Source organism: Bacillus rossius, chromosome 14, assembly GCF_032445375.1.
Source record: "Bacillus rossius redtenbacheri isolate Brsri chromosome 14, Brsri_v3, whole genome shotgun sequence".
In the NCBI taxonomy this organism is placed as follows: domain Eukaryota; kingdom Metazoa; phylum Arthropoda; class Insecta; order Phasmatodea; family Bacillidae; genus Bacillus; species Bacillus rossius.
Genome location: NC_086341.1, coordinates 18271666 through 18293642, shown reverse-complemented (window position 1 = coordinate 18293642; position 21977 = coordinate 18271666). Strand labels below are relative to the sequence as shown.

The following is a 21977-nucleotide window of genomic DNA, read 5'->3' as shown; positions in this document are numbered from 1 at the left end:
AGTTTGTAATAGTGAATTACTCAAACAGTAAGTAATAGAAAGTATAAGTGATAAGGAATAGGTGATGACATGGTAAATACAATGAGTCGCTTTCTTAGTACTTGGTACTTTTTCAAAACTTTCGCAAGTGTGTCTATTTCCATTCATCGAGAGAACAATAACAATGTTTTTCAAATTCCTAAAAATTTTTTAACATTTTAAATTTTTTTGTTGAACTCCTGGAGTTGAAAGTTTGTATGACTTCCAGAGCAGCCTTCTGATTTAAGTAGTTTTAGAAGATTTTTTGTTTTGTAATAATGTTCCCAAATATATATTATTTATTACAGTTTTTGGTACTATTTTAACCTGTACTATAGTTTTCCTGTCAGTACTGGAGCTTAGGCCGAGTGTACATTACAGCACTATTTAACTGATTAAATAATTAATATTGACAAAGTGAGGAGACTTGTTGGGTAGGCACATTAATCGCATCCATTAGGACAGGGTTCGAATTTCGGTTGGTTGTATTGGTTTTATTTGGCTTAACGGTTTGAGCTCACAAGTACGGGATGTACATAAATAAATGTCCCAGTTATAATAGTATATATATAATATATATATAATAATATCAACTCTCAGCGTTGTAGAGTTTTGGTTCATGGTCACAATCAAAGAGTAAGTCACAGTTTTAGATATGCCCATCCGAGAGTACTGTTTTTTCCACGCTTGCAGCGCCCACCTACGCAAAATGGCGACTCCTGAGCGTAAAGCATTTTGTGTTCTGCAATTCGCTAAGAGTGAATCTGTAATTTCTGTTCAATTGGTGTTTCGTTTAAAGTTTGTGATCCTCCATGTGGCAAAAACATCCCCCAATGGTCGCTGAATTCCACGTTTACCTGACATAACGCAATTTTCTTTCTTTCTTTCGGGGCTTTATAAAAGATCGTGTCTACGTTCCACCGCTACCTAATTATTTGCTAAAGTTGAGACCCAGAATTGAAGAGGCTATTATTGCTTCCATTACTTCAGATGTGTCAAACCAAAGTGTGGAATGAATTGGACATTGGGTTGGATGTGTGCCGTATAACTGAAGGTGCACACATTGAACATTTGTAAGAAATCTAGGTTAGTTTACCTTCAATTTTATGTATGATTTGTTGTAAATAGTCTAAATTGAACTGTTGTAATAGACCATTGAAGCTGAGATAGTCTTTTATGGACACACTTTATTTCTGCACCAGCTTCGACTCTTGGTTTGGTACGGCGAGATGTTTTTTTTTCATCAGAATATTAGCCAAGTATAGGTATGCTGGAATTTAGTTTTATTTTCAACAATACATATTTTTTTAATTTGTGTAGTGAATACGAACCTGCCACATCACAGATTAAAGGTACCTAAGACATTGCTTATGATATAAGTGTTATTCAAAATTTGTTATTCCTTAATTTTCTTTGTTTTTATTGTGTTTTTTTTTTTTACTTTACGTGTCTCATAATTAAACAAAAAACTGTAACACAGAAGTAACAACTTAGTGTTGTATCATCTACCGGCTAGTGAATTCTAAGTAGTTGTAATGTACAGTAAAAGTTCTTAAGCTGTACTTTTATCTTTTGGTGGTGGGTATTCGCAAAATCATCATTTTTACGTCCATGCGCTTTCTTAACTGAGACAAAAATTCAGTATGTAACATAGTGGTTCGAACTTTTTTTTAATGTAGCCAAACTTTGCTGTACTTTGTATGTGCATGTGTGTGCGAGTGTGTGTGTGTGTGTTTATGTAAACCATGTATTTTTATCCACCTAGGCGTAGTCACTTCAATTCCTGCCTCTGTATGCTAGGAGTCTGTTGACACTGGTTTACAGCGCTTAACATAACCACATATTAGCGCTTATATCGTACCTGTTGTAGTCGAGAACGCAAATAGACCTGTGGTAAACATTTTCGCCCACGGACGCCCGAAATGCGAGGTAAACACAGGGCGTGTCTGTGCATGCATTACGATATGGATCTTGCGCGAAGCAGCTTTTTTTCTTCCCCCAGCTGATGGTACGTTTCGTGTTAGTGGGGGGTTAAAAAATTGCTCAAGCGTTGTTTTTGAATTGTGAGAACAGTTTTAAAAGACTGCACAGTGAAACCTCGCCCATTTAGACTAACTGAGACCAAAGGTAATTCGGACAATCGAAAATCCGGATAGTTCGGGTGATAAGCAAAATAAAATCCCTGAATAAGCATACTTGTCGTTTATTACGTTAAAAACCTAAGTTTCCTAACAAATACAACTAGCATCATGCCGTATATTATTTTCAAGACATTAAAAAAATATATATAAAAATCACTTTTCACATCATTTCTTAACAGATTATTGGTCCATTGTCTCTCTGTTTTAATGTTTCAAACAAGTATGGCGTTTGAATGAAGCACGGAGATGGAAACTCTTTATCATTAACAGTTCAGCTGGAGTAGTTTATGGCTGACGCTCAAAGTGCGCAATGATGTTTGTCAGCTGGTGCGCATTATTAAAACTGAAGAAAAAAAAAGTTTGTTACCATATTTCTACTATCTGTGTAGGAACTGTATATTTAATCAAACTTAAAGGTGAATATTTGGCGTACTTTTAGTTACGTTCTTGCTAACATAGTCTAGAAATAAATTATGTGAACGTTAATAAAAGTCTAGAAATCTGATAATGATTATCCGGAGATCCAGATAAACGAGGGCCGGATATTTCTGGGTTTTACTGTATTTTGCGAGTCACTTTGCTCAGGATCGGGTGACGTGTTGATCATTCAACGCCATTACAGGCGGAAGGCGGTGCGAAACCACCGCAGAATCACCAATCAATTGAAACTCCAATTTATCTCGCTAAGGCTTCCAACACCGCGGCACTATCTGCTGTCAGTTCTCTTAGGCACGAGTGATAAGAAATTATCGGAACCTTCGTACTGACAAAAATTATATTATGGTGGATAAAAAATACAATATTTCAGTGTAGAGGAGGGCGGAATAAATTCTAGAGGTCACAGCAACCAGTAAACATTGAAGTGAATCTTCTTTACAGTCAGTAGTGTAAGACAAGGCGATTACGTCATCTGAGCGTTACAAAAAAGCGGGACGATAAGGAATGGGGCCCAAAAAATTTGCATTGTAGCACACTCGAAAATTTTCGAACTCGCATTCTTAAGCACTTTAGTATTTTCTTGCTCGCACACTTGTGCAGTTGTGTACTTAAACTCTTGCTCACTCTTAAAAATAATTGCTCACTGTTCAAATACATTCTCACTATCAAGTTCTTGCACACTCTTCAAGTTCTTGCACACTCTTCAAGTTCTTGCACGCTCTTCAAGTTCTTGCACGCTCTTCAAGTTCTTGCACGCTCTTCAAGTACTCGCACACATTATCAAACCTCAGCTCAGTGTGTAGGAACGTGGTGGTGAGTGAACGCAGCGCCACTGTCGCTACGCTAGACGCACGGAGACCCCCGGCGCTACCCGAGCAGGGAGGGAGGGAGGGAGGGGTTGCCGCAGCTAACGAGGATGCATTGTTAAAAAGACCCCGGCGGGGGGGGGGGGGGGGGGGGGGCGGGTGCCCTGAGACCTCCCCTTAACGACGCTCTTTGCGAGAGCAGCGCGCGGCCGTCTCGCGCCGTTAATTAACTTCATCGCTCCGGAATTACGCGACGATGGGCGCCCTGGAGCGGTTACCCGCCGCTCCGCCGAGCCGCAAGCAACGACACTATCGATTATATCGAAAGTATCGATAGTATCGATGACACAGTGTGTGTGTGTGGGGAGGGGGGGGGGGGTGCGCACCACAACGCCGAAATGCCAAATAGACCACAACGCCGACAGCTAGAAAACTGCTGTGTACCACAACGCCGAACTACACTAACGCCGAAAAACTGAGAACTGCCACAAAGGTTATGTTGGACTAGGTTATGTTGGACTAGGTTATGTTGGACTAGGTTATGTTGGACTAGGTTATGTTGGACTAGGTTATGTTGGACTAGGTTATGTTGGACTAGGTTATGTTGGACTAGGTTATGTTGGACTAGGTTATGTTGGACTAGGTTATGTTGGACTAGGTTATGTTGGACTAGGTTATGTTGGACTAGGTTATGTTGGACTAGGTTATGTTGGACTAGGTTATGTTGGACTAGGTTATGTTGGACTAGGTTATGTTGGACTAGGTTATGTTGGACTAGGTTATGTTGGACTAGGTTATGTTGGACTAGGTTATGTTGGACTAGGTTATGTTGGACTAGGTTATGTTGGACTAGGTTATGTTGGACTAGGTTATGTTGGACTAGGTTATGTTGGACTAGGTTATGTTGGACTAGGTTATGTTGGACTAGGTTATGTTGGACTAGGTTATGTTGGACTAGGTTATGTTGGACTAGGTTATGTTGGACTAGGTTATGTTGGACTAGGTTATGTTGGACTAGGTTATGTTGGACTAGGTTATGTTGGACTAGGTTATGTTGGACTAGGTTAGGTTGGACTAGGTTAGGTTGGACTAGGTTAGGTTGGACTAGGTTAGGTTGGACTAGGTTAGGTTGGACTAGGTTAGGTTGGACTAGGTTAGGTTGGACTAGGTTAGGTTGGACTAGGTTAGGTTGGACTAGGTTAGGTTGGACTAGGTTAGGTTGGACTAGGTTAGGTTGGACTAGGTTAGGTTGGACTAGGTTAGGTTGGACTAGGTTAGGTTGGACTAGGTTAGGTTGGACTAGGTTAGGTTGGACTAGGTTAGGTTGGACTAGGTTAGGTTGGACTAGGTTAGGTTGGACTAGGTTAGGTTGGACTAGGTTAGGTTGGACTAGGTTAGGTTGGACTAGGTTAGGTTGGACTAGGTTAGGTTGGACTAGGTTAGGTTGGACTAGGTTAGGTTGGACTAGGTTAGGTTGGACTAGGTTAGGTTGGACTAGGTTAGGTTGGACTAGGTTAGGTTGGACTAGGTTAGGTTGGACTAGGTTAGGTTGGACTAGGTTAGGTTGGACTAGGTTAGGTTGGACTAGGTTAGGTTGGACTAGGTTAGGTTGGACTAGGTTAGGTTGGACTAGGTTAGGTTGGACTAGGTTAGGTTGGACTAGGTTAGGTTGGACTAGGTTAGGTTGGACTAGGTTAGGTTGGACTAGGTTAGGTTGGACTAGGTTAGGTTGGACTAGGTTAGGTTGGACTAGGTTAGGTTGGACTAGGTTAGGTTGGACTAGGTTAGGTTGGACTAGGTTAGGTTGGACTAGGTTAGGTTGGACTAGGTTAGGTTGGACTAGGTTAGGTTGGACTAGGTTAGGTTGGACTAGGTTAGGTTGGACTAGGTTAGGTTGGACTAGGTTAGGTTGGACTAGGTTAGGTTGGACTAGGTTAGGTTGGACTAGGTTAGGTTGGACTAGGTTAGGTTGGACTAGGTTAGGTTGGACTAGGTTAGGTTGGACTAGGTTAGGTTGGACTAGGTTAGGTTGGACTAGGTTAGGTTGGACTAGGTTAGGTTGGACTAGGTTAGGTTGGACTAGGTTAGGTTGGACTAGGTTAGGTTGGACTAGGTTAGGTTGGACTAGGTTAGGTTGGACTAGGTTAGGTTGGACTAGGTTAGGTTAGATTTGATTGTGGTATTTCGGCGTTAAGGTACATTTAAGAAACACACACAAATTCGTTCAGTTGTTATTTCGGCGTTGTGGAACACAACAATTTTCTAGCTGTCTGCGTTTTGGTCAATTTTTTCATTCGGCGTTATGGTATCTCTGCGTTATGGTAACGACCCTGTGTGTGGCATCCACGCGGGTCGGGAGCGAAACTCGAACATAGAATATGTGAAGGGTGGACAAGTGTTTTGAACACGTTTACAAATGGGGCAACTACAAAAGCGTACAGGCGAGTGTGTATAGGTATGCGAGGGTTTAAAGATTGTGTACTAGTATCAATAGTGCGAAAGTGTGGAGTGTGAGCGTTCATGATATTGTGCTACAATGCAAACATGCCTTAGATCGCTGCAGCTAGTTATTAGGCAGCTAGTGAAGTACACAATGGAGAATCACAAATGCATCAAACATGACGAAGAAAAGCCTGCCTGAGTCACTCTACTTTATTCACGCTTGGCATTATTTTTTTTCCGTTCATTTTTTGTTGCGCCTTGATGACGTCATCGCAGCGGTTTTTTTTGTGACTGAAATAATTATTTGTATTGTGACTACAATATTTTGTATGTTATTTATTAGTGACATCACAATTTTTCAGACACTAATGTGTGCACTGAAAAAAAAAATAGTTTTTTTTCGAACTGTCTGAAAGTAGAGTATGTAGAAAGTTTGCCCATTAAATAGACTGTGTGGTGGTAAATGAGTCTAATCCTCTCCATACTTCAACGAGTCTACTGGTTTAAATAGCCAACATCTCCAGTCACGACGTGTTCGCTCGAACAATCACCATCCGTTTTGTGTGCCGGAAACTAAAATGGCTGAAAACTTAACATTTATTCTGACGTAAACATAACGATAAACCGCATTAACCTAAAAATTAAAACAGCTTTTTTGAAACGTATGATTTTATCTTCCGCATTTCATTCCCAGAATTGTACAAACCTGGGGGAATCCTTAATTTATCGAGTCTAGGCTCGGAATTAACCACCACGTGTGTACGTTAAAAAAAAAGTTTTTACTCTTACACAGTGACGAAAGAATCTGGCATAACAAGACTATCGGGTAAAATCTAAAACACGTAATAAGGCCGATTCTTGTCTGAGGAGAAGGGGAGGAAAGTGAAGCCAAGAAGGAAATAGGATACAGCAGTAGCGCCATTTTGAAATGAAAGTTATTTTTTTTTTGTTCACGGGAAAGCATTGCGTGTATCTTAAGACTACTATGTTGTAAAATGCATTGTTTTTTTTTTGCCTTGAAATTTACATATAAATAAGCACGAAAGTTTTAAAAAAATCCTCATTAAATTATTTTGGTTTTCACTTTTGCTAATATATATTGGTAGAACTATGCATTTAGGTTGTACTTTCTATATACGCAGATTGAATTGAGGAATCACGATTTAAAACACCTTCCGAACATTTTTGTACTTAAGTGAACCAGGTTTATAGAGTTAGAAAGAGAAAGAGGGGAAAATAGAGAATGGGAATAAAGATAAAACAAGAAAATCATGGAAAGATTGAAAGAGAAAGGAGTAAATATATAAAGGTGGAATTAAAAAGTAAAATAGATAGAGGAAAAAAATATAGAGGGCGACAGATAAGGGAGCGATAAAGAGGGTGCTAGATAGAGGGTGTTAGTTTAAGAGGGAACTGTGAAATAGAGTAAAATAGGGAAAACAAAGAAATAGAGGGAACAAGAAAGAAAGAGAAAAAAGTGAATAGGGAAATGGGTAGGGAAATGGATAGGAAAATGGGTAGGGAAATGGGTAGGGAAATGGATAGGGAATTGAATAGGGAAATGTGGAGGCATGTATAGGAGGCATGTATGGAAGAAAATTGCGCTTGGCTGACTTAATCACCTCAAATTTATCCTGTATAAATTCGTTACTTAAAAAAAAAATATCCAGGAATCGCAACCCCCCCCCCCCCCCCCAATTTTTTTTCCATCGACATTCTTTGCGCTGTTCATGTCAGACCCGCGAAGGGTCATTGACCTACGATGTCTTCTGGTTTTCTTCCCTCGGTGGGTGTAGGGGGGAAGGGGGAGGGTAACATATGCAAAGGTGTTTGCGGAGGAGGGAGAGGGTGACTTCGGGTGAAAATTGCGTTCTCGCTAGCGTGGCGGGTAATCACCAGGTCCCTGTTTCAACCGGTGTGTGCCGTGGATGGGGGCGGGGGGGGGGGGAGGTGAGGAATGACTTGAGGTCCATGAATATATACAACCTCCCTCCTCCCTCCCTGTACCACCTTGTGCCTGGCGGTTCGGGACGACCAACCACGCTCGCCACGCGCTATTTCTGGACCAGGTGTAACGCTAGACCCCCAGCGACCGGCTTCACCCCCTCCCCCTCCCCCACCGCAATCCGCGTCCTCGGAACAAAACAAAACAAGCAAGCAATTGGGTGTTGTGGCCCTGGCGAAGGCGCGGGACATCTGCAGTTTGCTAATGCATGACGACACAGCAGACGTCTGAACAGGGGAGGGGGTGGGGGGCAGCAGGGGCGAGTCGCCCCCGTGCTGTTATGAATGGGGAGGGCGAGAATAGCATTTCGCCCCCCCCCCCTCCTTTTCTCCAGAATAAATGTTTGGTCCTAGTAGTATTTTTCTCAACCAGTAGTTACAAACGTTGCATTGATGATCACATTGATTAGAAAATCAAATTTATGATTGTCAATTTACTGTAAAATGATTGCAAATTCCTAGATGGTATTTTATTTAAATTGTACTACATCTATTGTCAGAGTAGTATTTAATACATACTACGTCATCAAATTATTGGAATGGTATATTTAATATTTTGGTTCGGAAATTCATGAAATAGCACAATTTTGCATCCCCCCGCTCAAGGACTGAGGTAAGTCTGATACATCCTCCCCCCCCCCTCCCACTCATGAAAACGTTCCGACGACCCTGCATGACGACACAGCAGTCGTCGGCCGATGCTGTCGTCACCGCCACGGCGGGCCTCTCGGGCGAGCGCCCGCCGTGGTCTCGATCCGACGACCTCACTGCCTCTGTGTCTGGATTCAACTGTGCTCTGATCGCTTGGGAGCAGACTCCAAGGGTTCCCTAGCCCTGTGAGGAGTCGACGTGGTGATCGACGACACAGCTCCGGTACTAGCCTGGACAGCTGGCAAAGGTTGGATAGGCCTCCACCGGACCACGGGTTCACTGGGTGTTGTGATATAGAAGGTCGGGGTAGGCGCCAGCAATGCTGACAGTCTAAAGGGCTAAGGACACAGCCAACTGTCTGGTTACCTGAGTGAGGCAGGGGGCTAAGGTGATGACTATGCTGGGATGGGTAGCCCTAGCCTGAAGCTGTAACACCTTCCCGATGAAAAGGGGGACAGTTCTGTCTGAATATAACTTGCTCTGGAATGAATGGAAATCGATCTGTAAGTCGACTCCCAATCTACCCTAAAAGGGCACGCACATTTGGGAGGACTGGTGGAGGATGCCAACCATAGGTTGGAACATAGCAGCCCCTTGTGTCTGGCGTCTGTCTGGACTGGCTAAGGAACCTGGGGTCCGTACGGGGGAGTGATTTCTGACCTGTGATGTGTTGGAGATGTGGCCGGCTCTAGTAACCGAGAGATGCCGTTGTCAGGTTTCCAAAACGGGCTTGTGATGCGAACGTTTAGCCTCTCCCGCTTACGGCAACCCATGGCCTTCTCGTGGCGCCAGTGTTGATATACTAATAGGGCAATGCCGGGGGGTGGTCACTCCTCTGACGTCCTCGGTGTGTCTGAACGAGTATTCTGGTAGGTTAGTAGGATTCGGACGGGTGGCTACGCCCTTGGACGATCCGAACACCAATCGGAAGGTTTTGGACCCCCAAACCCTAGGTGATGTCTCATGGCATCGGGCTCACTGTGAAGAACCGATGATGCGTATGGATTAGCGAAGGGCTGTTGCTTGGGGTGGGGTCAACCTGCCCTGGTCAAACCGGGCTCTGGCAAAGCTGGAAAATTTGGGCGGGGGACAGTCTGAGATCACTAACCAAGAACTTCCATGTGTCTCCTCGGGGGCTCGGTACAGCTCTCTACCTGAATATGAAGGATGCCACGAGACTGATCCCTTGCTGTGAAAGTTCCCTGCTGATGTTTCCTCTAACGGCCCTGGATCAGAATTGTAGATGGACTCGTGGTGGCAGTGGTAGCTCCTAAGCTTGGAGCACACTCGGAGGAGTCCCCGCTCCGTTGACGAGTGGAAGTGTTGAGCTACTCGCCTGCACAGCTAGTAGAGGCGGATGCCCTCGGATGGATCACGAGCAACTGGGTGACCGAGGGGTCCCAGGTTGTGATATGTATGGACCCATGTCGTCACTGCCTGGCACCCCGGTGGGGGCAAGCACTGCTGGTAACCTGGGGTATACGGCGGGATGGCAGCTGTTCCGTGGCGCCGAAGTTGGGATGTGTCTCCTCAACCTCTCGACGTAGCTGTTCAGCTTTTTAGAATCCATGCCGCGAATGGAAATGGCGTATCTATTTCCCGTTTCTCGGAACCCATGCCCAGTTTGGACTTGTCCGAATTCGGACATGTAAAAGATCCACTTATCTCCTAATCGTATTATGCCCTAACGGGATTAGATGCCGAGGGAGTCGGTGTAGGTAAAATGCTGAAGACCATTGTTGTGCGTGCCTCTGTGTCTGGATTAAACTGTTCGGTTTTGGAAGGGGGTTTGTAAAAAATGACTTTGTGGGACAGTTTATCTAGGGGGGGGGGGGGGGGTTGGTGTGGGCCGAACGGTCGTGTTGAATTTGTGGTGTCTCCTATTCGTGGTGGGGTTGGACCGGGGGTTTCGAGATGTTTGAATAATTGTTATGGAGTGATGCGATGTGGTATGTGATGTGATGGTGTGGGCGGGGTTTGGATGAGGGGAGTTGGAAGGGGGAGGTCGGCCCATGTCCCAGACGTGAAGGTCAGCGGGGAGATACTTAGAGGGAACATGCACCCCTATCCAGGATTTGGTTTTTTTTTCCGTGAATAAGTCTTATAAATTGTGATGCCAGTTTGAAAAGCGGAGTGTAAAAGCGGACTCACAATGATGTACAAGTCATGTCCGCCATTTTGAAGCTGCCAACAGACTAAAATGCTTCAAAATGGTTGAAAATTATCTTTTTTTTTATGTTTATTGGACTGGCAATCATGAAAGTTAATAACTTGATACATCATTAAACTAAATATTTTTTATTGCTCTGATGTTTATTGAAATATTTTCCGTTCTTATAAATATGTTCAAAAGTAAGTTGAAAACATTTTATGGAAGCAGCTAAACAAGTGAACAAAAATTAAAAAAAAAAAAATAAGATAGCAAAGGTTGCTTGCAATACCACCTTGCCAACATTTCGGAGGTAATTTTTTTTATTTCATACATCTGTCCTTTGACAGTTAAATCTATGGTAAGGTTTTGACTGATTTGCGAATCCAGCTTTACGAATTTAGGATGAATTTAAAAAGTTATAAAATATAAACCGGGCTTAGTTTGTTTTGGTTACACAGACATAGGATTTTTACGCATTTGTCCTAATAAACCTTTTTTTATATGCATATTTTACGGGCCACTGCGAGTAATAGGCATGAGTCTGGCACGTGACTCATCAACTTTTAGATCAGCTATTACACACGGGTCAACCAACTGAATAAAATAAAACTTATTTTGTGAAGAAAATAGTTAACCATTTAAATCACGTTTGTAACATTTTAAAGAAGTTTGCAATATAACAACTGTGAAGTATAGATCAATAAACAAGGTTGTCAGAAAAAAAAAATTACAGAGTCGATGTACATGTGCAAATTTAGACAGTCGAATTTGCAACAAACGATTAACATTTACTATGGTCGTATATTCATTTAATTATATTAAATTGCTTGTTTAAATGTGTAATTAAAATTACTAAGTCTTCAAGATTAAATTTATTTATAACTTTGAAGGTTCTTAGTTTATTTAACTTAAATCCTTATAATCTAATTATAAGGGTAATAAAATGTAATACTGTTACTGATAAAACTCTTTATTAATATTATTTTATTGTTATTAAATTTTATGTTTTTATTATTTCATTTAGCATGTGTCTATTCCAACATGGCGCCGATCACCGTTGCCGAACGGACAAAACACTGCAGGGAGAGGGAGAAAGCTAAGATGGCGGGCTTCACCGGGCCTTGATTTGAGGGAAGCCTACGATTCACTCGTCCTTCTGGACATACTCGAATACTCACGTTGGCAAGCCTTTTTTCAACAGACAAGAGAGCCAAACGCCCGATCGTGCATCTTCGGTTGTTTTTTTGGTTCATTGTAAATAAATATACAACTCATGATAACTAATTTAGTTTAGCTACATTATAAATACTTTAAAACATTGTGGACGGTTGATTTGGTTAGGATATCTACATTAAAGATACTGTGAAATCATGTAAACGGTTTACCCCAAATAAATACACCTGTTGTGGTACGGAAAAATAAAGCGATCATGAACTTCGGGGGACTTCGGGTTTGGCTATCTCATCTGTGAAAAGAAGGCTTGCCAACGTGAGTATTCGGGAATGTCCAGAATGAAGAGTGAATCGTAGGCTTCCCTTGATTTGAACTTCCCACATAAACAACGTATTCGCATTGTTGACTTACGGCCGTATCCCGGCACAGATTAACTCGATTTATTTATTTTTCTTTATTCGCTCCTTTGAAATATATATAATATATCGCAATTGTTGTTACTATCAGGCATAAAAAAATATATTTCTAATCATCTGGTAGTCAGTACCTAAAATGTTTTTGGACTTGACGCCATTACTGGTTACTCTGTGTGTCATAAGAAACCTCAAAAAGGACAAAAAACACACCGAAAATCAGCCAAAATCTACCGATGTCAAAAGATAAATCCCTTGACAGCACAGAAATTTCATTGGAGGGAACTGTACACAAAACTGTCACAGCACAGAAGAACACAGTGGGCTAACAACGAGGAAACAGTTGCGAAAATAACAGTAAATAAAGACAAAAAAATCCCTCTTGGCACAGCCTACAGGCTTAAGTAGATTTATGAGTACTTATTTTATTTTGGGAAATATTTCGTAACCTTCTGGAACATTTTAAGAACTTAATTTACATAACATCTTTATGTTCTCCAATATTAAAAAATGATAGATTAAACATTTTCTCATTTTCCATGCAGTGAAAATATTGTGAAAGTTTTTAACTCATGCTTCCAGCATTGTAAAGCTTAAAAAGAATATCACTTCATGCCAGTTAAGGAAGTTATTCAATTTTTTTTTTACTTTCAAACACTATGTTTCATTCCTTACACTAATAACGTGGTCGTATAAAAATTATCTTTGCAGCAAGGTTTAAGGTAATATTAAGATTAAAATATATTCAAACGAAATTGATATTTATAAAGTTTAGAATTTTTTAAATTTCAAAACATGTTTTTAATGTAATAATTCGTTTTATCAAAAACTGTTTCAGGCAGAGTTTTAGATGAAGTTTAGGATTCACACAATAAATTTTAACGGATATGATAGTTTATCTATTAACTAAGTAATTATTTTTACTTCCAAAAATTGTGATTTCCACAACTTGCAGTAATGGTTGGGTAGACAAAAATTATTTTAAGAATAGTTTTAGTAAATATTTAGACAGTTAAACAAAAATAAGAATGGATTCGATAGTGTACCGGGTAGGGAATTTTTATTTATTTTCTTATTCCAACCCCAGGTTTTTTCAACTCCTTGCAATAATTGTTTCTATCATCAAAAGTTGTTTCAAACAAACTTTTAGATAAAAATTATAACATTTACAAACATTTTGAATGGATTCGATAGTGTACCTACGAAGGGAGTTACGAATTTTGTTTTCCACCCCCTGCAGTTATGGTTGGTCGTATCAAAAATTTATCTAAACACAAGTTTTTGGTATTACTCCAACAAGTTATAAAACGTTCAAACGGATGTGATATTCATCGTTGTAGGAGCTATGGCGATTTTTCTTTTTTTCTAATAACTTTCCTCAATTCTACTTTTTTGGGCGGATATTGCCCATTTACGAACTCTACCGAGATTTTTCATTAAAATATTTTATGAATCAGTTTGAAAGTGATTTGAGAAAAATTACGGCATTTATCGTGTCCATAAAAATGATATTAACACACACACATACACTTTTGGCCTGACAAAGTTTTTGGGGTCTATAGACATGAAACGAGAAACCATACAACAAAGAAAAACTATATTAAAATTTTCTGGATACGATTCTCCAATAGAGTATATGGTAGGCTCCAACAGCTCCAGCGACTTTCGACTATGAGGCTACGAGGGTACGAGACTACATGGCTTTAACTGCCTGACTCCATTCAGCTGCGAGAGTAAATTGATCTCAAACAAGAAAATTGTTGAGAGTAGTTCCTATTAGTGCCAACAGATGGCGCCACATGTCGTGTTGAGGTAAATATGATTTTTTTTTTTTTTATGTGTGATGCGGGAAGCTCTCTCACAATTGCAAGAAGGAGGGTTGCGCTAGACATCAAGGAGAAGGAAGATCGTCTTTCATGATAGTGTTTCTCGGCATTTTAAAGTCATAATTATCATCTGATTTATTAATATTTTTTGTTTGAATTATACCTGATTAAAGTTTCGTCAGTGTAGATTTAGTAACAGGAATTCAGCAATTTATATGAAACTTTGTATAAAATTGCATGCCACTTTAAGAAGAATTCAACTCAAATGAACATAGTTATCTTCATAATTTGAAATAACTTAATCTTCGTAGAAACTACGCCGTATTTAGACTCTTCCCTTTTTTATATTTTGTTCCGAGCACAGGCAGGCACCCAAGTAGATAAAATAAGAGTTTTTGCTGTAGTATTTAACACGTTTTTGGAATGTTTTGCCAATATACCAAAAATATTCTTTTAAGATTTCGTGTTCAAAGTAAGTGAACTCAGTGTCCTTAACATTTACGGCGAGACAGCTGTTAATTTGCGAAGATCCCTGGATAATTTGTGACCAGCGTTTTTCGTAAAATGAAGGTAAACGTTTTTATTTTTATTTTGGGTAGGGTAACTAATTATTCCAACGTGATGTGATTGGGGAGGGGAGTTTTTGGTTGGACTGCGGGAGTGTGTCCGTGGACATTCTCGAAATAGGCGGCAGTGCCTTTATGGCACGTGGAACGCGGTGTTGTAGGGCTGGAAGGGTCGAGGGCCATTCATTCCTCCAGCCGGCTGGAGCATGGTCCAGGCCTTCTCCAGCCTCCCCTCCAGCGCTTCCAGCAGGCGACACTTCCTTCCGTGTCATCCTGGAAAGAACCGCGTGGCACTTATTCCAGTTTCCAGCGCTCGGCCTCTTTCCAGCCGATCTCTAAAAGCCCTGATCTCCCTCAGGACCTATATCAGTTTATTAATCTTCACTGTGTCATGAGCCACAAATATTTACACACGTTAGAATTATAAACCAACAAGTATTCATTTTAATCGATTTATTTTCCCTCATTTAAGACCATGTAAATACTTTATACAAATGCCACGCTCCATCTCAGGGTATGCTGTTGCACAAAAAAAAAAAAGAAGTTGTCATAGTGTCGTTACATTAAGTCAAACACGTAAACTTGATTCATTATAACACACTGATTACCTTGCACACAATTTGTTAATGGATATAAATTAAAATAAATTAATCATGGCAAGCCCTTTAAATACTCATTCAAACATTTTACATACTTTCTTCAGCTCCCACTATTTCAATGTTACACGTTTTTGCTCAACTGTTTTCTTAAAATTTTTAACGTCCAGGATATATTTTTTTTTTCGAATGAAATAATTCTTAATCTTATAAGAATTTTAAAAAATTAAATTTTTCGATGGACGAAAAAACCCATGACTTCTTAACCATCGGGCTTAACCATTATGATTGCGACGTTAAATTTAATTGTGTAGGCTTAACAGGCATGAGGTAGGTCAAAAAAGTTTTTTTAAGCCTTTATTAGCACAAATTAATTTAAAAAGTAGGTTTTCAATACATTAATGCGATATTTTTAAATTTTAAGTTACATTTATAGTGTTCGTAAACATTAGCGGGGTGTGCGCTCCCATGGTTTTATGCAAGCGTGTTAGAATTCCAGCGTGATGCAGGTGGGGGAGGTGATATTTGGTTGGAGAACAGGTGTGCATCTGTGGTTGGTCTCTCGAAATGGTGTCAGTGCTAGTAGGTGCAGGAGACCATCATCTTGAGGAGGAGGTGGTAGAATCAGGGTCGATGTGTGTTACATAGGTTGAATATAAAAGTGCCGTTATTAATTATTATTCCTGCATGATTATGCTGGGGAGGCGTGTGTTTGTTGCAGTACAGGTGTGTGTGCATGTGGACATTCTCGAAAGCAGTGGCAGTGCATGCGGGCAGAGAACCGTAGGTACTGCAGGTTCGAGAGGGAACGGGGACCGGTCGAATCAGGTCGAGGTCATTCCTCCAGGTGGATGGAGGATCTTCTCCAGTGCATTTTCCCTGGAAATCTCTGCGTAGACGACTGCGAGGACCTTCTCTACCTCTTGCCGCAGTTTCCTGGAAACACAGCGCTAAAATTATAATTTGAATCACCCTCTTAATGCGGTTGAAACGTGGGAAATTTATTTAGTTAACTCAAATGCCCGTTCGTATATACCACGCACTTTATGTTGTCAACACAGCAAAGAAATGAAGTTCCGTTTCTTAACAACGTGCTTCAACATGAGATTTTTTCATTTAATGGCTACTGTTTAGAAACTTATACATTACTCGTTCCATGAGGTAAGATGTTACGGAGTGGTTTGTACAATCTTTGGCTAGTTAATTATTGAAGTGAAGTTGAGAAAATGTTTTCACTTCCTTTCTTTTAATTTAATTAATGAAGATATTTTTTCTAGTTATATGTAATGCATTGTAATGCTAGTTCCTTGCTGATGTGTTGCTAACATCTTTATTTAAGGCGGTAAATAGGAACTGATAAAGAGGTCATATTTTTTAAACAATTTTTTATGCCATAGCCATTATTTATAGTTAATTTTTATAGTTTGTCTTCGTTGTAATTGGCACCACATCTTGGAAGGCTTTCAAAGTACATACTATAGTGTATATTGACAGTATCATTACATTTTTAGTCATCACACCATTGAATTCAATACTAAACGCCTAGGACATGACAGGGAAAACTTTTTGTATCAGCGAGTCACTTTTAACTTCATGCATTCCACTAAATGAATTGCTATACTTTTACAAAGCCATATTTTGACAATCAAATTATAGAAAATTGGAGTTACCTAAAATTGTTGAAACCAATATGGTTTATTCTGGGCCAATCTCTCCCTATAAACAATACTCACTTCATGGTGGCATTTTTTACGATTCTTATTATTGTGGTATTTTCTAATCAATAACTAAATTTCTAACATTAGCCTTGTTAGAGCTACAACTGGTCTTGCTAACCGGTTGCTGGCCAGAGCGACTTCAACATTTGATCAGACATCCACTCAGGCTTATACCTGTGGACGTGGGTCATTAGGGCGCTAGCACAGTTAAAGATGTTTAATCTGGCATTTTGTGGTTCGGTCAATTTTATAATTCGGTACCAAGCAATCCGCGCTCGTTCAGATTTTCTATCTGCCGAATTCCAGCTGTAGGACCTTGGCCGCCACATTGCATCCCAGCGTTGCTGACATTTTTGTTTCAGTGCAATGTTTCCAGTTCTGTCGGATTATATTTCACGTTCAACATTTTCACACTTGGTATTCCCATTAAAACAACATTGGTGTTCGATAATCCGGCAAAAGCGCTAATCCAATATTGCCAGGGTCCCGAATGTAACTCCATGGTGTGAGCAAAGTTTATCAGCGTGCTATGGTATTGAATACAAAATGTGGCAAAAGGAAAGAAATATGAAAAGTAGGAGCACGAAATGAGTCGATCATCGCCTAACGCAAAGGCCCCTTTCGGACGAGGCGGTTGAGTTGATTCAAATAAGTTGCCTGGTTGACTCTTTAACTAGTTGACTGCTGTGTGAGGACTGTTTTTGGGCTGGTTACACATCAGGAAACTTTTAGAATTAACTTATCTTTACAATAGTAGTTCGCTAAGATGTTAGAACCCGAGAAAGAAGGAGCATTTCTTGGGCTTTTTCTCCTGCAAGAAGAGGGGCAGAAAAGGAGGAAACCCAGTCAAAGAACCGATTTCCATGTCACTTCCCTCCAAGCGTCACTCCTTTCGATTTTATCTTTAGGATCCTCACACCTCATGTCCCATATCGCGGGACGACTACGAATTGCTTCAAGTTGAAACCTACAGGTGGAATGCCTGCGATGGACTCCAGTATGCGACAGGTGACGAATGCCGAGTATTATCTTGTGTTGAGTCTACTGGTGGGGATGAGAACGTGAGTGTCCACAGGTGCCTATTGGCTACCCGCCAGAGCGGACGAGTTTATTTCGTGTGAAGGGGGGTTCGGGCGGTTCCTGATCATTTGCCACATCGCTACACTCCTCGATGCCCGTCCGTGCAACTAGTGGAATCGAACTGGAAGCAGTCTAACCTGGCCCGAACGGGATTCTCGGCCAGATGAGCCCTCAGGTCCTCCAGGGCCTCCTTCAGGTCGCACGCGGTCGCCGAGGAGGCCTCGTGTGTCCGTCTCACGGTCCCCAGAGCTCGCTGTAGGGTCCTCTTCTGGAGGTCCAGCGCCTGTCGCTCCGCCTCCAGCTCCAGCCGCGTGCGTTCCACCGCCCGGCACCCGCACGCCAGCTCTTTCTCGGCCTCCTCCGCCTCTTCCTTGCCGCGCTCCAGCGTCAGCAGCTGCTTCGCCAGCGCCTTGTCCTCCCGCAGCAGCTGCTGCAGCTGCTGCTGCTGCTGCTGCACCTGCCCCGCGCCCTGCCCTTTCAGGTCCCGCACCTGCAGCTGCACCGCGAACCTCTGCAGCTCGACCTCCCCCTCCCGCCGGACCGCCTCGGTCCTCCGCGCCGACGCTTCCTGCTGCCGCCTCTGCAGCCGCCTCTGCAGCTCGTCCGTCTTGTGCTGCCGCTGCGACGTCTTCAGCGTCTGGTTCTTCACCTTCAGGAAGCGCTTCAGTATCTCGCGCTCCAGGGGCCTCAGCTTGATCCCCGAGCACAGCTCCTGCGGCACACACCTCCCACCTTGCCCAAGCACTTGACTCGGAACTTTGCCGGTTACTTCCAAAAAATTCTACATTATCGTGTGGTGTCATAGCGAGCGTGTGTTCGCTTTTTACGCAAACACAAAAATTGGTGGTTAAAAAGTGGCGTGTTTTATGTGTTCTTAAAATTTTCATATAATTTTTATTTTAGGGGATTTTTGCCTTTACATCTGGAGGTTTATCGAGGGCGGTCTACAAAATAAACTTGCTTGATTTATTCGAACTTGAAATGCCATGAAAACCCGTTTACCCGGAATTCGGACCCATAATCCCTTTTACCGAAGTTATAGCTGCAATTAACTGTGACATGTGTAAGTTTTTATGTCAATTTCGAAGAAAGAATTCCTATTGCAGTAGTTAGCATAGTGTGATTTCTGGAACATTTTCTACCTAGTTTGTAATTTCATGGTCCCTATACACCAAAAACATTGTCAGCTCAAAAGTTTGTATGTGCATGTAATATTATGGTAACCATAACTGCCATAATCATGCATAAATTAATTACAGACATACATAACATATAGAAATGAGAAATTTAATTCGATTTCGATAATATTTTCAATATCGGACCAAGGGGCTAGAAATGGGTAAGGATTTTTTTTAACATAAAATCTCTCTAAAAGTCTTCGTTTAAAGTTATACCTTTTAAGAGAAATAGTTCTTTTCTTAGAGGTCCACTGATAAAGCTAACCATTAGCCGAAGGGGTGAAAATAATATGGATTTTTATGGACAAAAATATTACAATTAGACGTCACATTATAGAATATTTTAAAAGATAAGACTTCTAAATATTAACTAAAACTTAATTTTAAAGTTTTTTTATAATATTAACTTAAAGGAAAACAATTCATTATATCCTTAGTAGTCATATTACCATATCCGTTCAACGTTATTGTGAACCTTATTTGAAAAAATTCTGATAAGTATGACAAGCTATTGTTTCAAGGGGTGGGAAAAAATAGGAGTTTAAAGGACAAAATAAATTATTATAATTTTTTGGTCTTGAGCCTATTTACCTTTGGCATATGCCAAGCAATGCAAAACAGTTTCAATGCTGGAAATATAAAATTATGCTATCATGCTGAATTATTTCATAATTAACAAGAACAAAAATGAACAAATTTTATCAGTCACCAAATTCTGTCACTGGACTTTCTATAAGACTTTAAGGTGGGATCCAACAAGCCGTGTTGATTTTTGAAGTGAAACTTCCTTAGGCGCAATGGTAGAAAAATTTCAAGGCTGAATTTTAATGCAACGTTTTCGTGAAATATTGATTTCAATTTTTTTTTTTCCTAACCTAATTTAAAGCTATGAGAGTGCGGGAGTTAATTTACTTTTTAAAATGTGTATAATGTGTATAAATTGTAGCTATAATTGTTTTTGTGCTATAGTTGGGGGTCCTGAAAATCTTAATATAACATATTATGGTGTAATTATTTCAACAGTGAGTAATATTTGTTGTTAATTAATCATTATTTAATGACAACAATGATTGATATCCTGAGCAGTTATTTTGAAATTAGTAATTTGGTTAATTCATGTTTATTTATAATAAACGATCTTCCTTCTCTCTTTTTCTCTCACTGCAGATTTACCCCTTACGATATATTTACTAGTCGAGGTTTGAATTGCCAAGGAAGTTTCACTTCAATCACATGTACTGAATTACACGTGCTCTTTATTTATTTTTTATTTTGTCGTCATTATTTAGTTCAGAGTCGCGCAGGTTTTCCTAATTGTTATCAGTTGTTTGGACTTTTACAGCAATTGTCTCACACAAAGTAAAAAAAATATATATATATATATATATATATATATATATATATATATATATATATTTGTGGCAGAAGCACGAACTCAAGAGGTATAGTGTTAAATTTAAAGAATAAGCCCTTTGCATGGTGCGTGAGACCACTCCTTCAGCCGATGAACTAGTTTTCATGACTTACTGCCGATACCTGCTGGGTGCGTGATAGAGTATTTGAAATGTTCTTTCATTCCCAGTCTGTGGGCGGCGATTTTCATCAGCATTTGATTTCAAAAAAAAAAAAAATTGGCTGTCTGTAAAGTCGATTTACGGACGATAGTTTAACGTGACAACGTCATAACAAAACATTGATGATATGATTGCATACTTTTATGAATAAAATTGAATCATTTTCATTGAATTATAACTATTTTGTATGGGTACAAAGGAGGAGTGAAATGAAATCTACAATTTAATTGATAAATTTACTTTTATTTGCACTCGTTAATTCAAATATGTTTACTACTTTTACGAACAGATTATTTTAACTATAACATTTATACGTGTTTGCTATTTAACTTCTTCCAATCTGTGTTATTCTGTTAAGGATAGGGCGATGATAGGAAAAGTACGAAACGAATGGGAGTGTTTCAAGTTTAATGTGCCTCGCAAAAGTCAAATCGATGGTTGTCCCAATCGAGTGGAAGAGAGATAGATGCGGCGCAAGCGTACAATGAGCGTAACGGGACACCGCATAACAGGACAATGAGTCATCCTTTTTCGTGCGTGCAGCCGGCGTTCATCGATTAATTAGACGTTTTGACGTAAAAAAAACAAAAGACCGTGGAACAGACTGTGCGGGTCTCACCTGGGTCTGGGTTCCCGACTCGGTCGAACGTGTCGTGTGGGACTCGACGGGTGTGACGTCACGACGCACGGCGTCGCCGCTGGGCCCTGGCACATCGCCCTCCGGCGGGGCGTCTGCTCTGCCCTTCTCGTCTCCCTTGCCCTTGCGTACTACCGAGAGGCTGTTGTCCACCCAGTACCTCTCGCTGTTCGCCATCAGGTAACATATCCTGGAAAAAAAAAAATTATCCATTTGTATTCATCTAGTGGTTTTGCCTGAAACCGCAGAAACTCTTAAAACAGAATAAATCCAAAAGATTTTCATAGACGTACGCCATTGCTGGGTTTTAACTGTACGTCGTAGAGAAACCACGAGAATGAACATGAAAGATGAATACAGAACCAAAAAAAAAAAATTGGTTGTCTGTAAAGTTGGTTTACGGACGATAGTTTAACGTGACAACGTCATAACAAAACATTGATGAAATGATTGCATACTTTTATGAATAAAAATGTATCATTTTATAATATTTTTTTTAAATAATAAAGGAATAAATACTTGAAATTATATTAGTAATCAGATTTTTAAAATGCAAGAATAATT

General features: G+C 40.5%; 2 protein-coding genes across 3 annotated transcripts in view; one reads left to right on the top strand and one right to left on the bottom strand.

The window, feature by feature from the left end:
* Positions 1-21977, top strand: part of LOC134538691 (junctophilin-1) — a 386273-nt gene that overhangs the window by 206531 nt on the left and 157765 nt on the right. The gene's annotated exons all lie outside the window — the stretch shown is intronic.
* The window catches only part of LOC134538692 (rootletin-like), a 32506-nt gene continuing 25597 nt past the window's right edge, over positions 15069-21977 (bottom strand). For both annotated transcript variants that reach the window (XM_063380121.1, XM_063380123.1), the window contains exons 2-4: positions 21396-21603; positions 18162-18736; positions 15069-16162 (exon numbers count right to left, since the gene is read on the bottom strand). In XM_063380121.1, the coding sequence (XP_063236191.1) occupies positions 16051-16162; positions 18162-18736; positions 21396-21603 (895 nt within the window). In that variant the 3' untranslated portion in view covers positions 15069-16050. The remainder of the gene's footprint in view (positions 16163-18161; positions 18737-21395; positions 21604-21977) is intronic.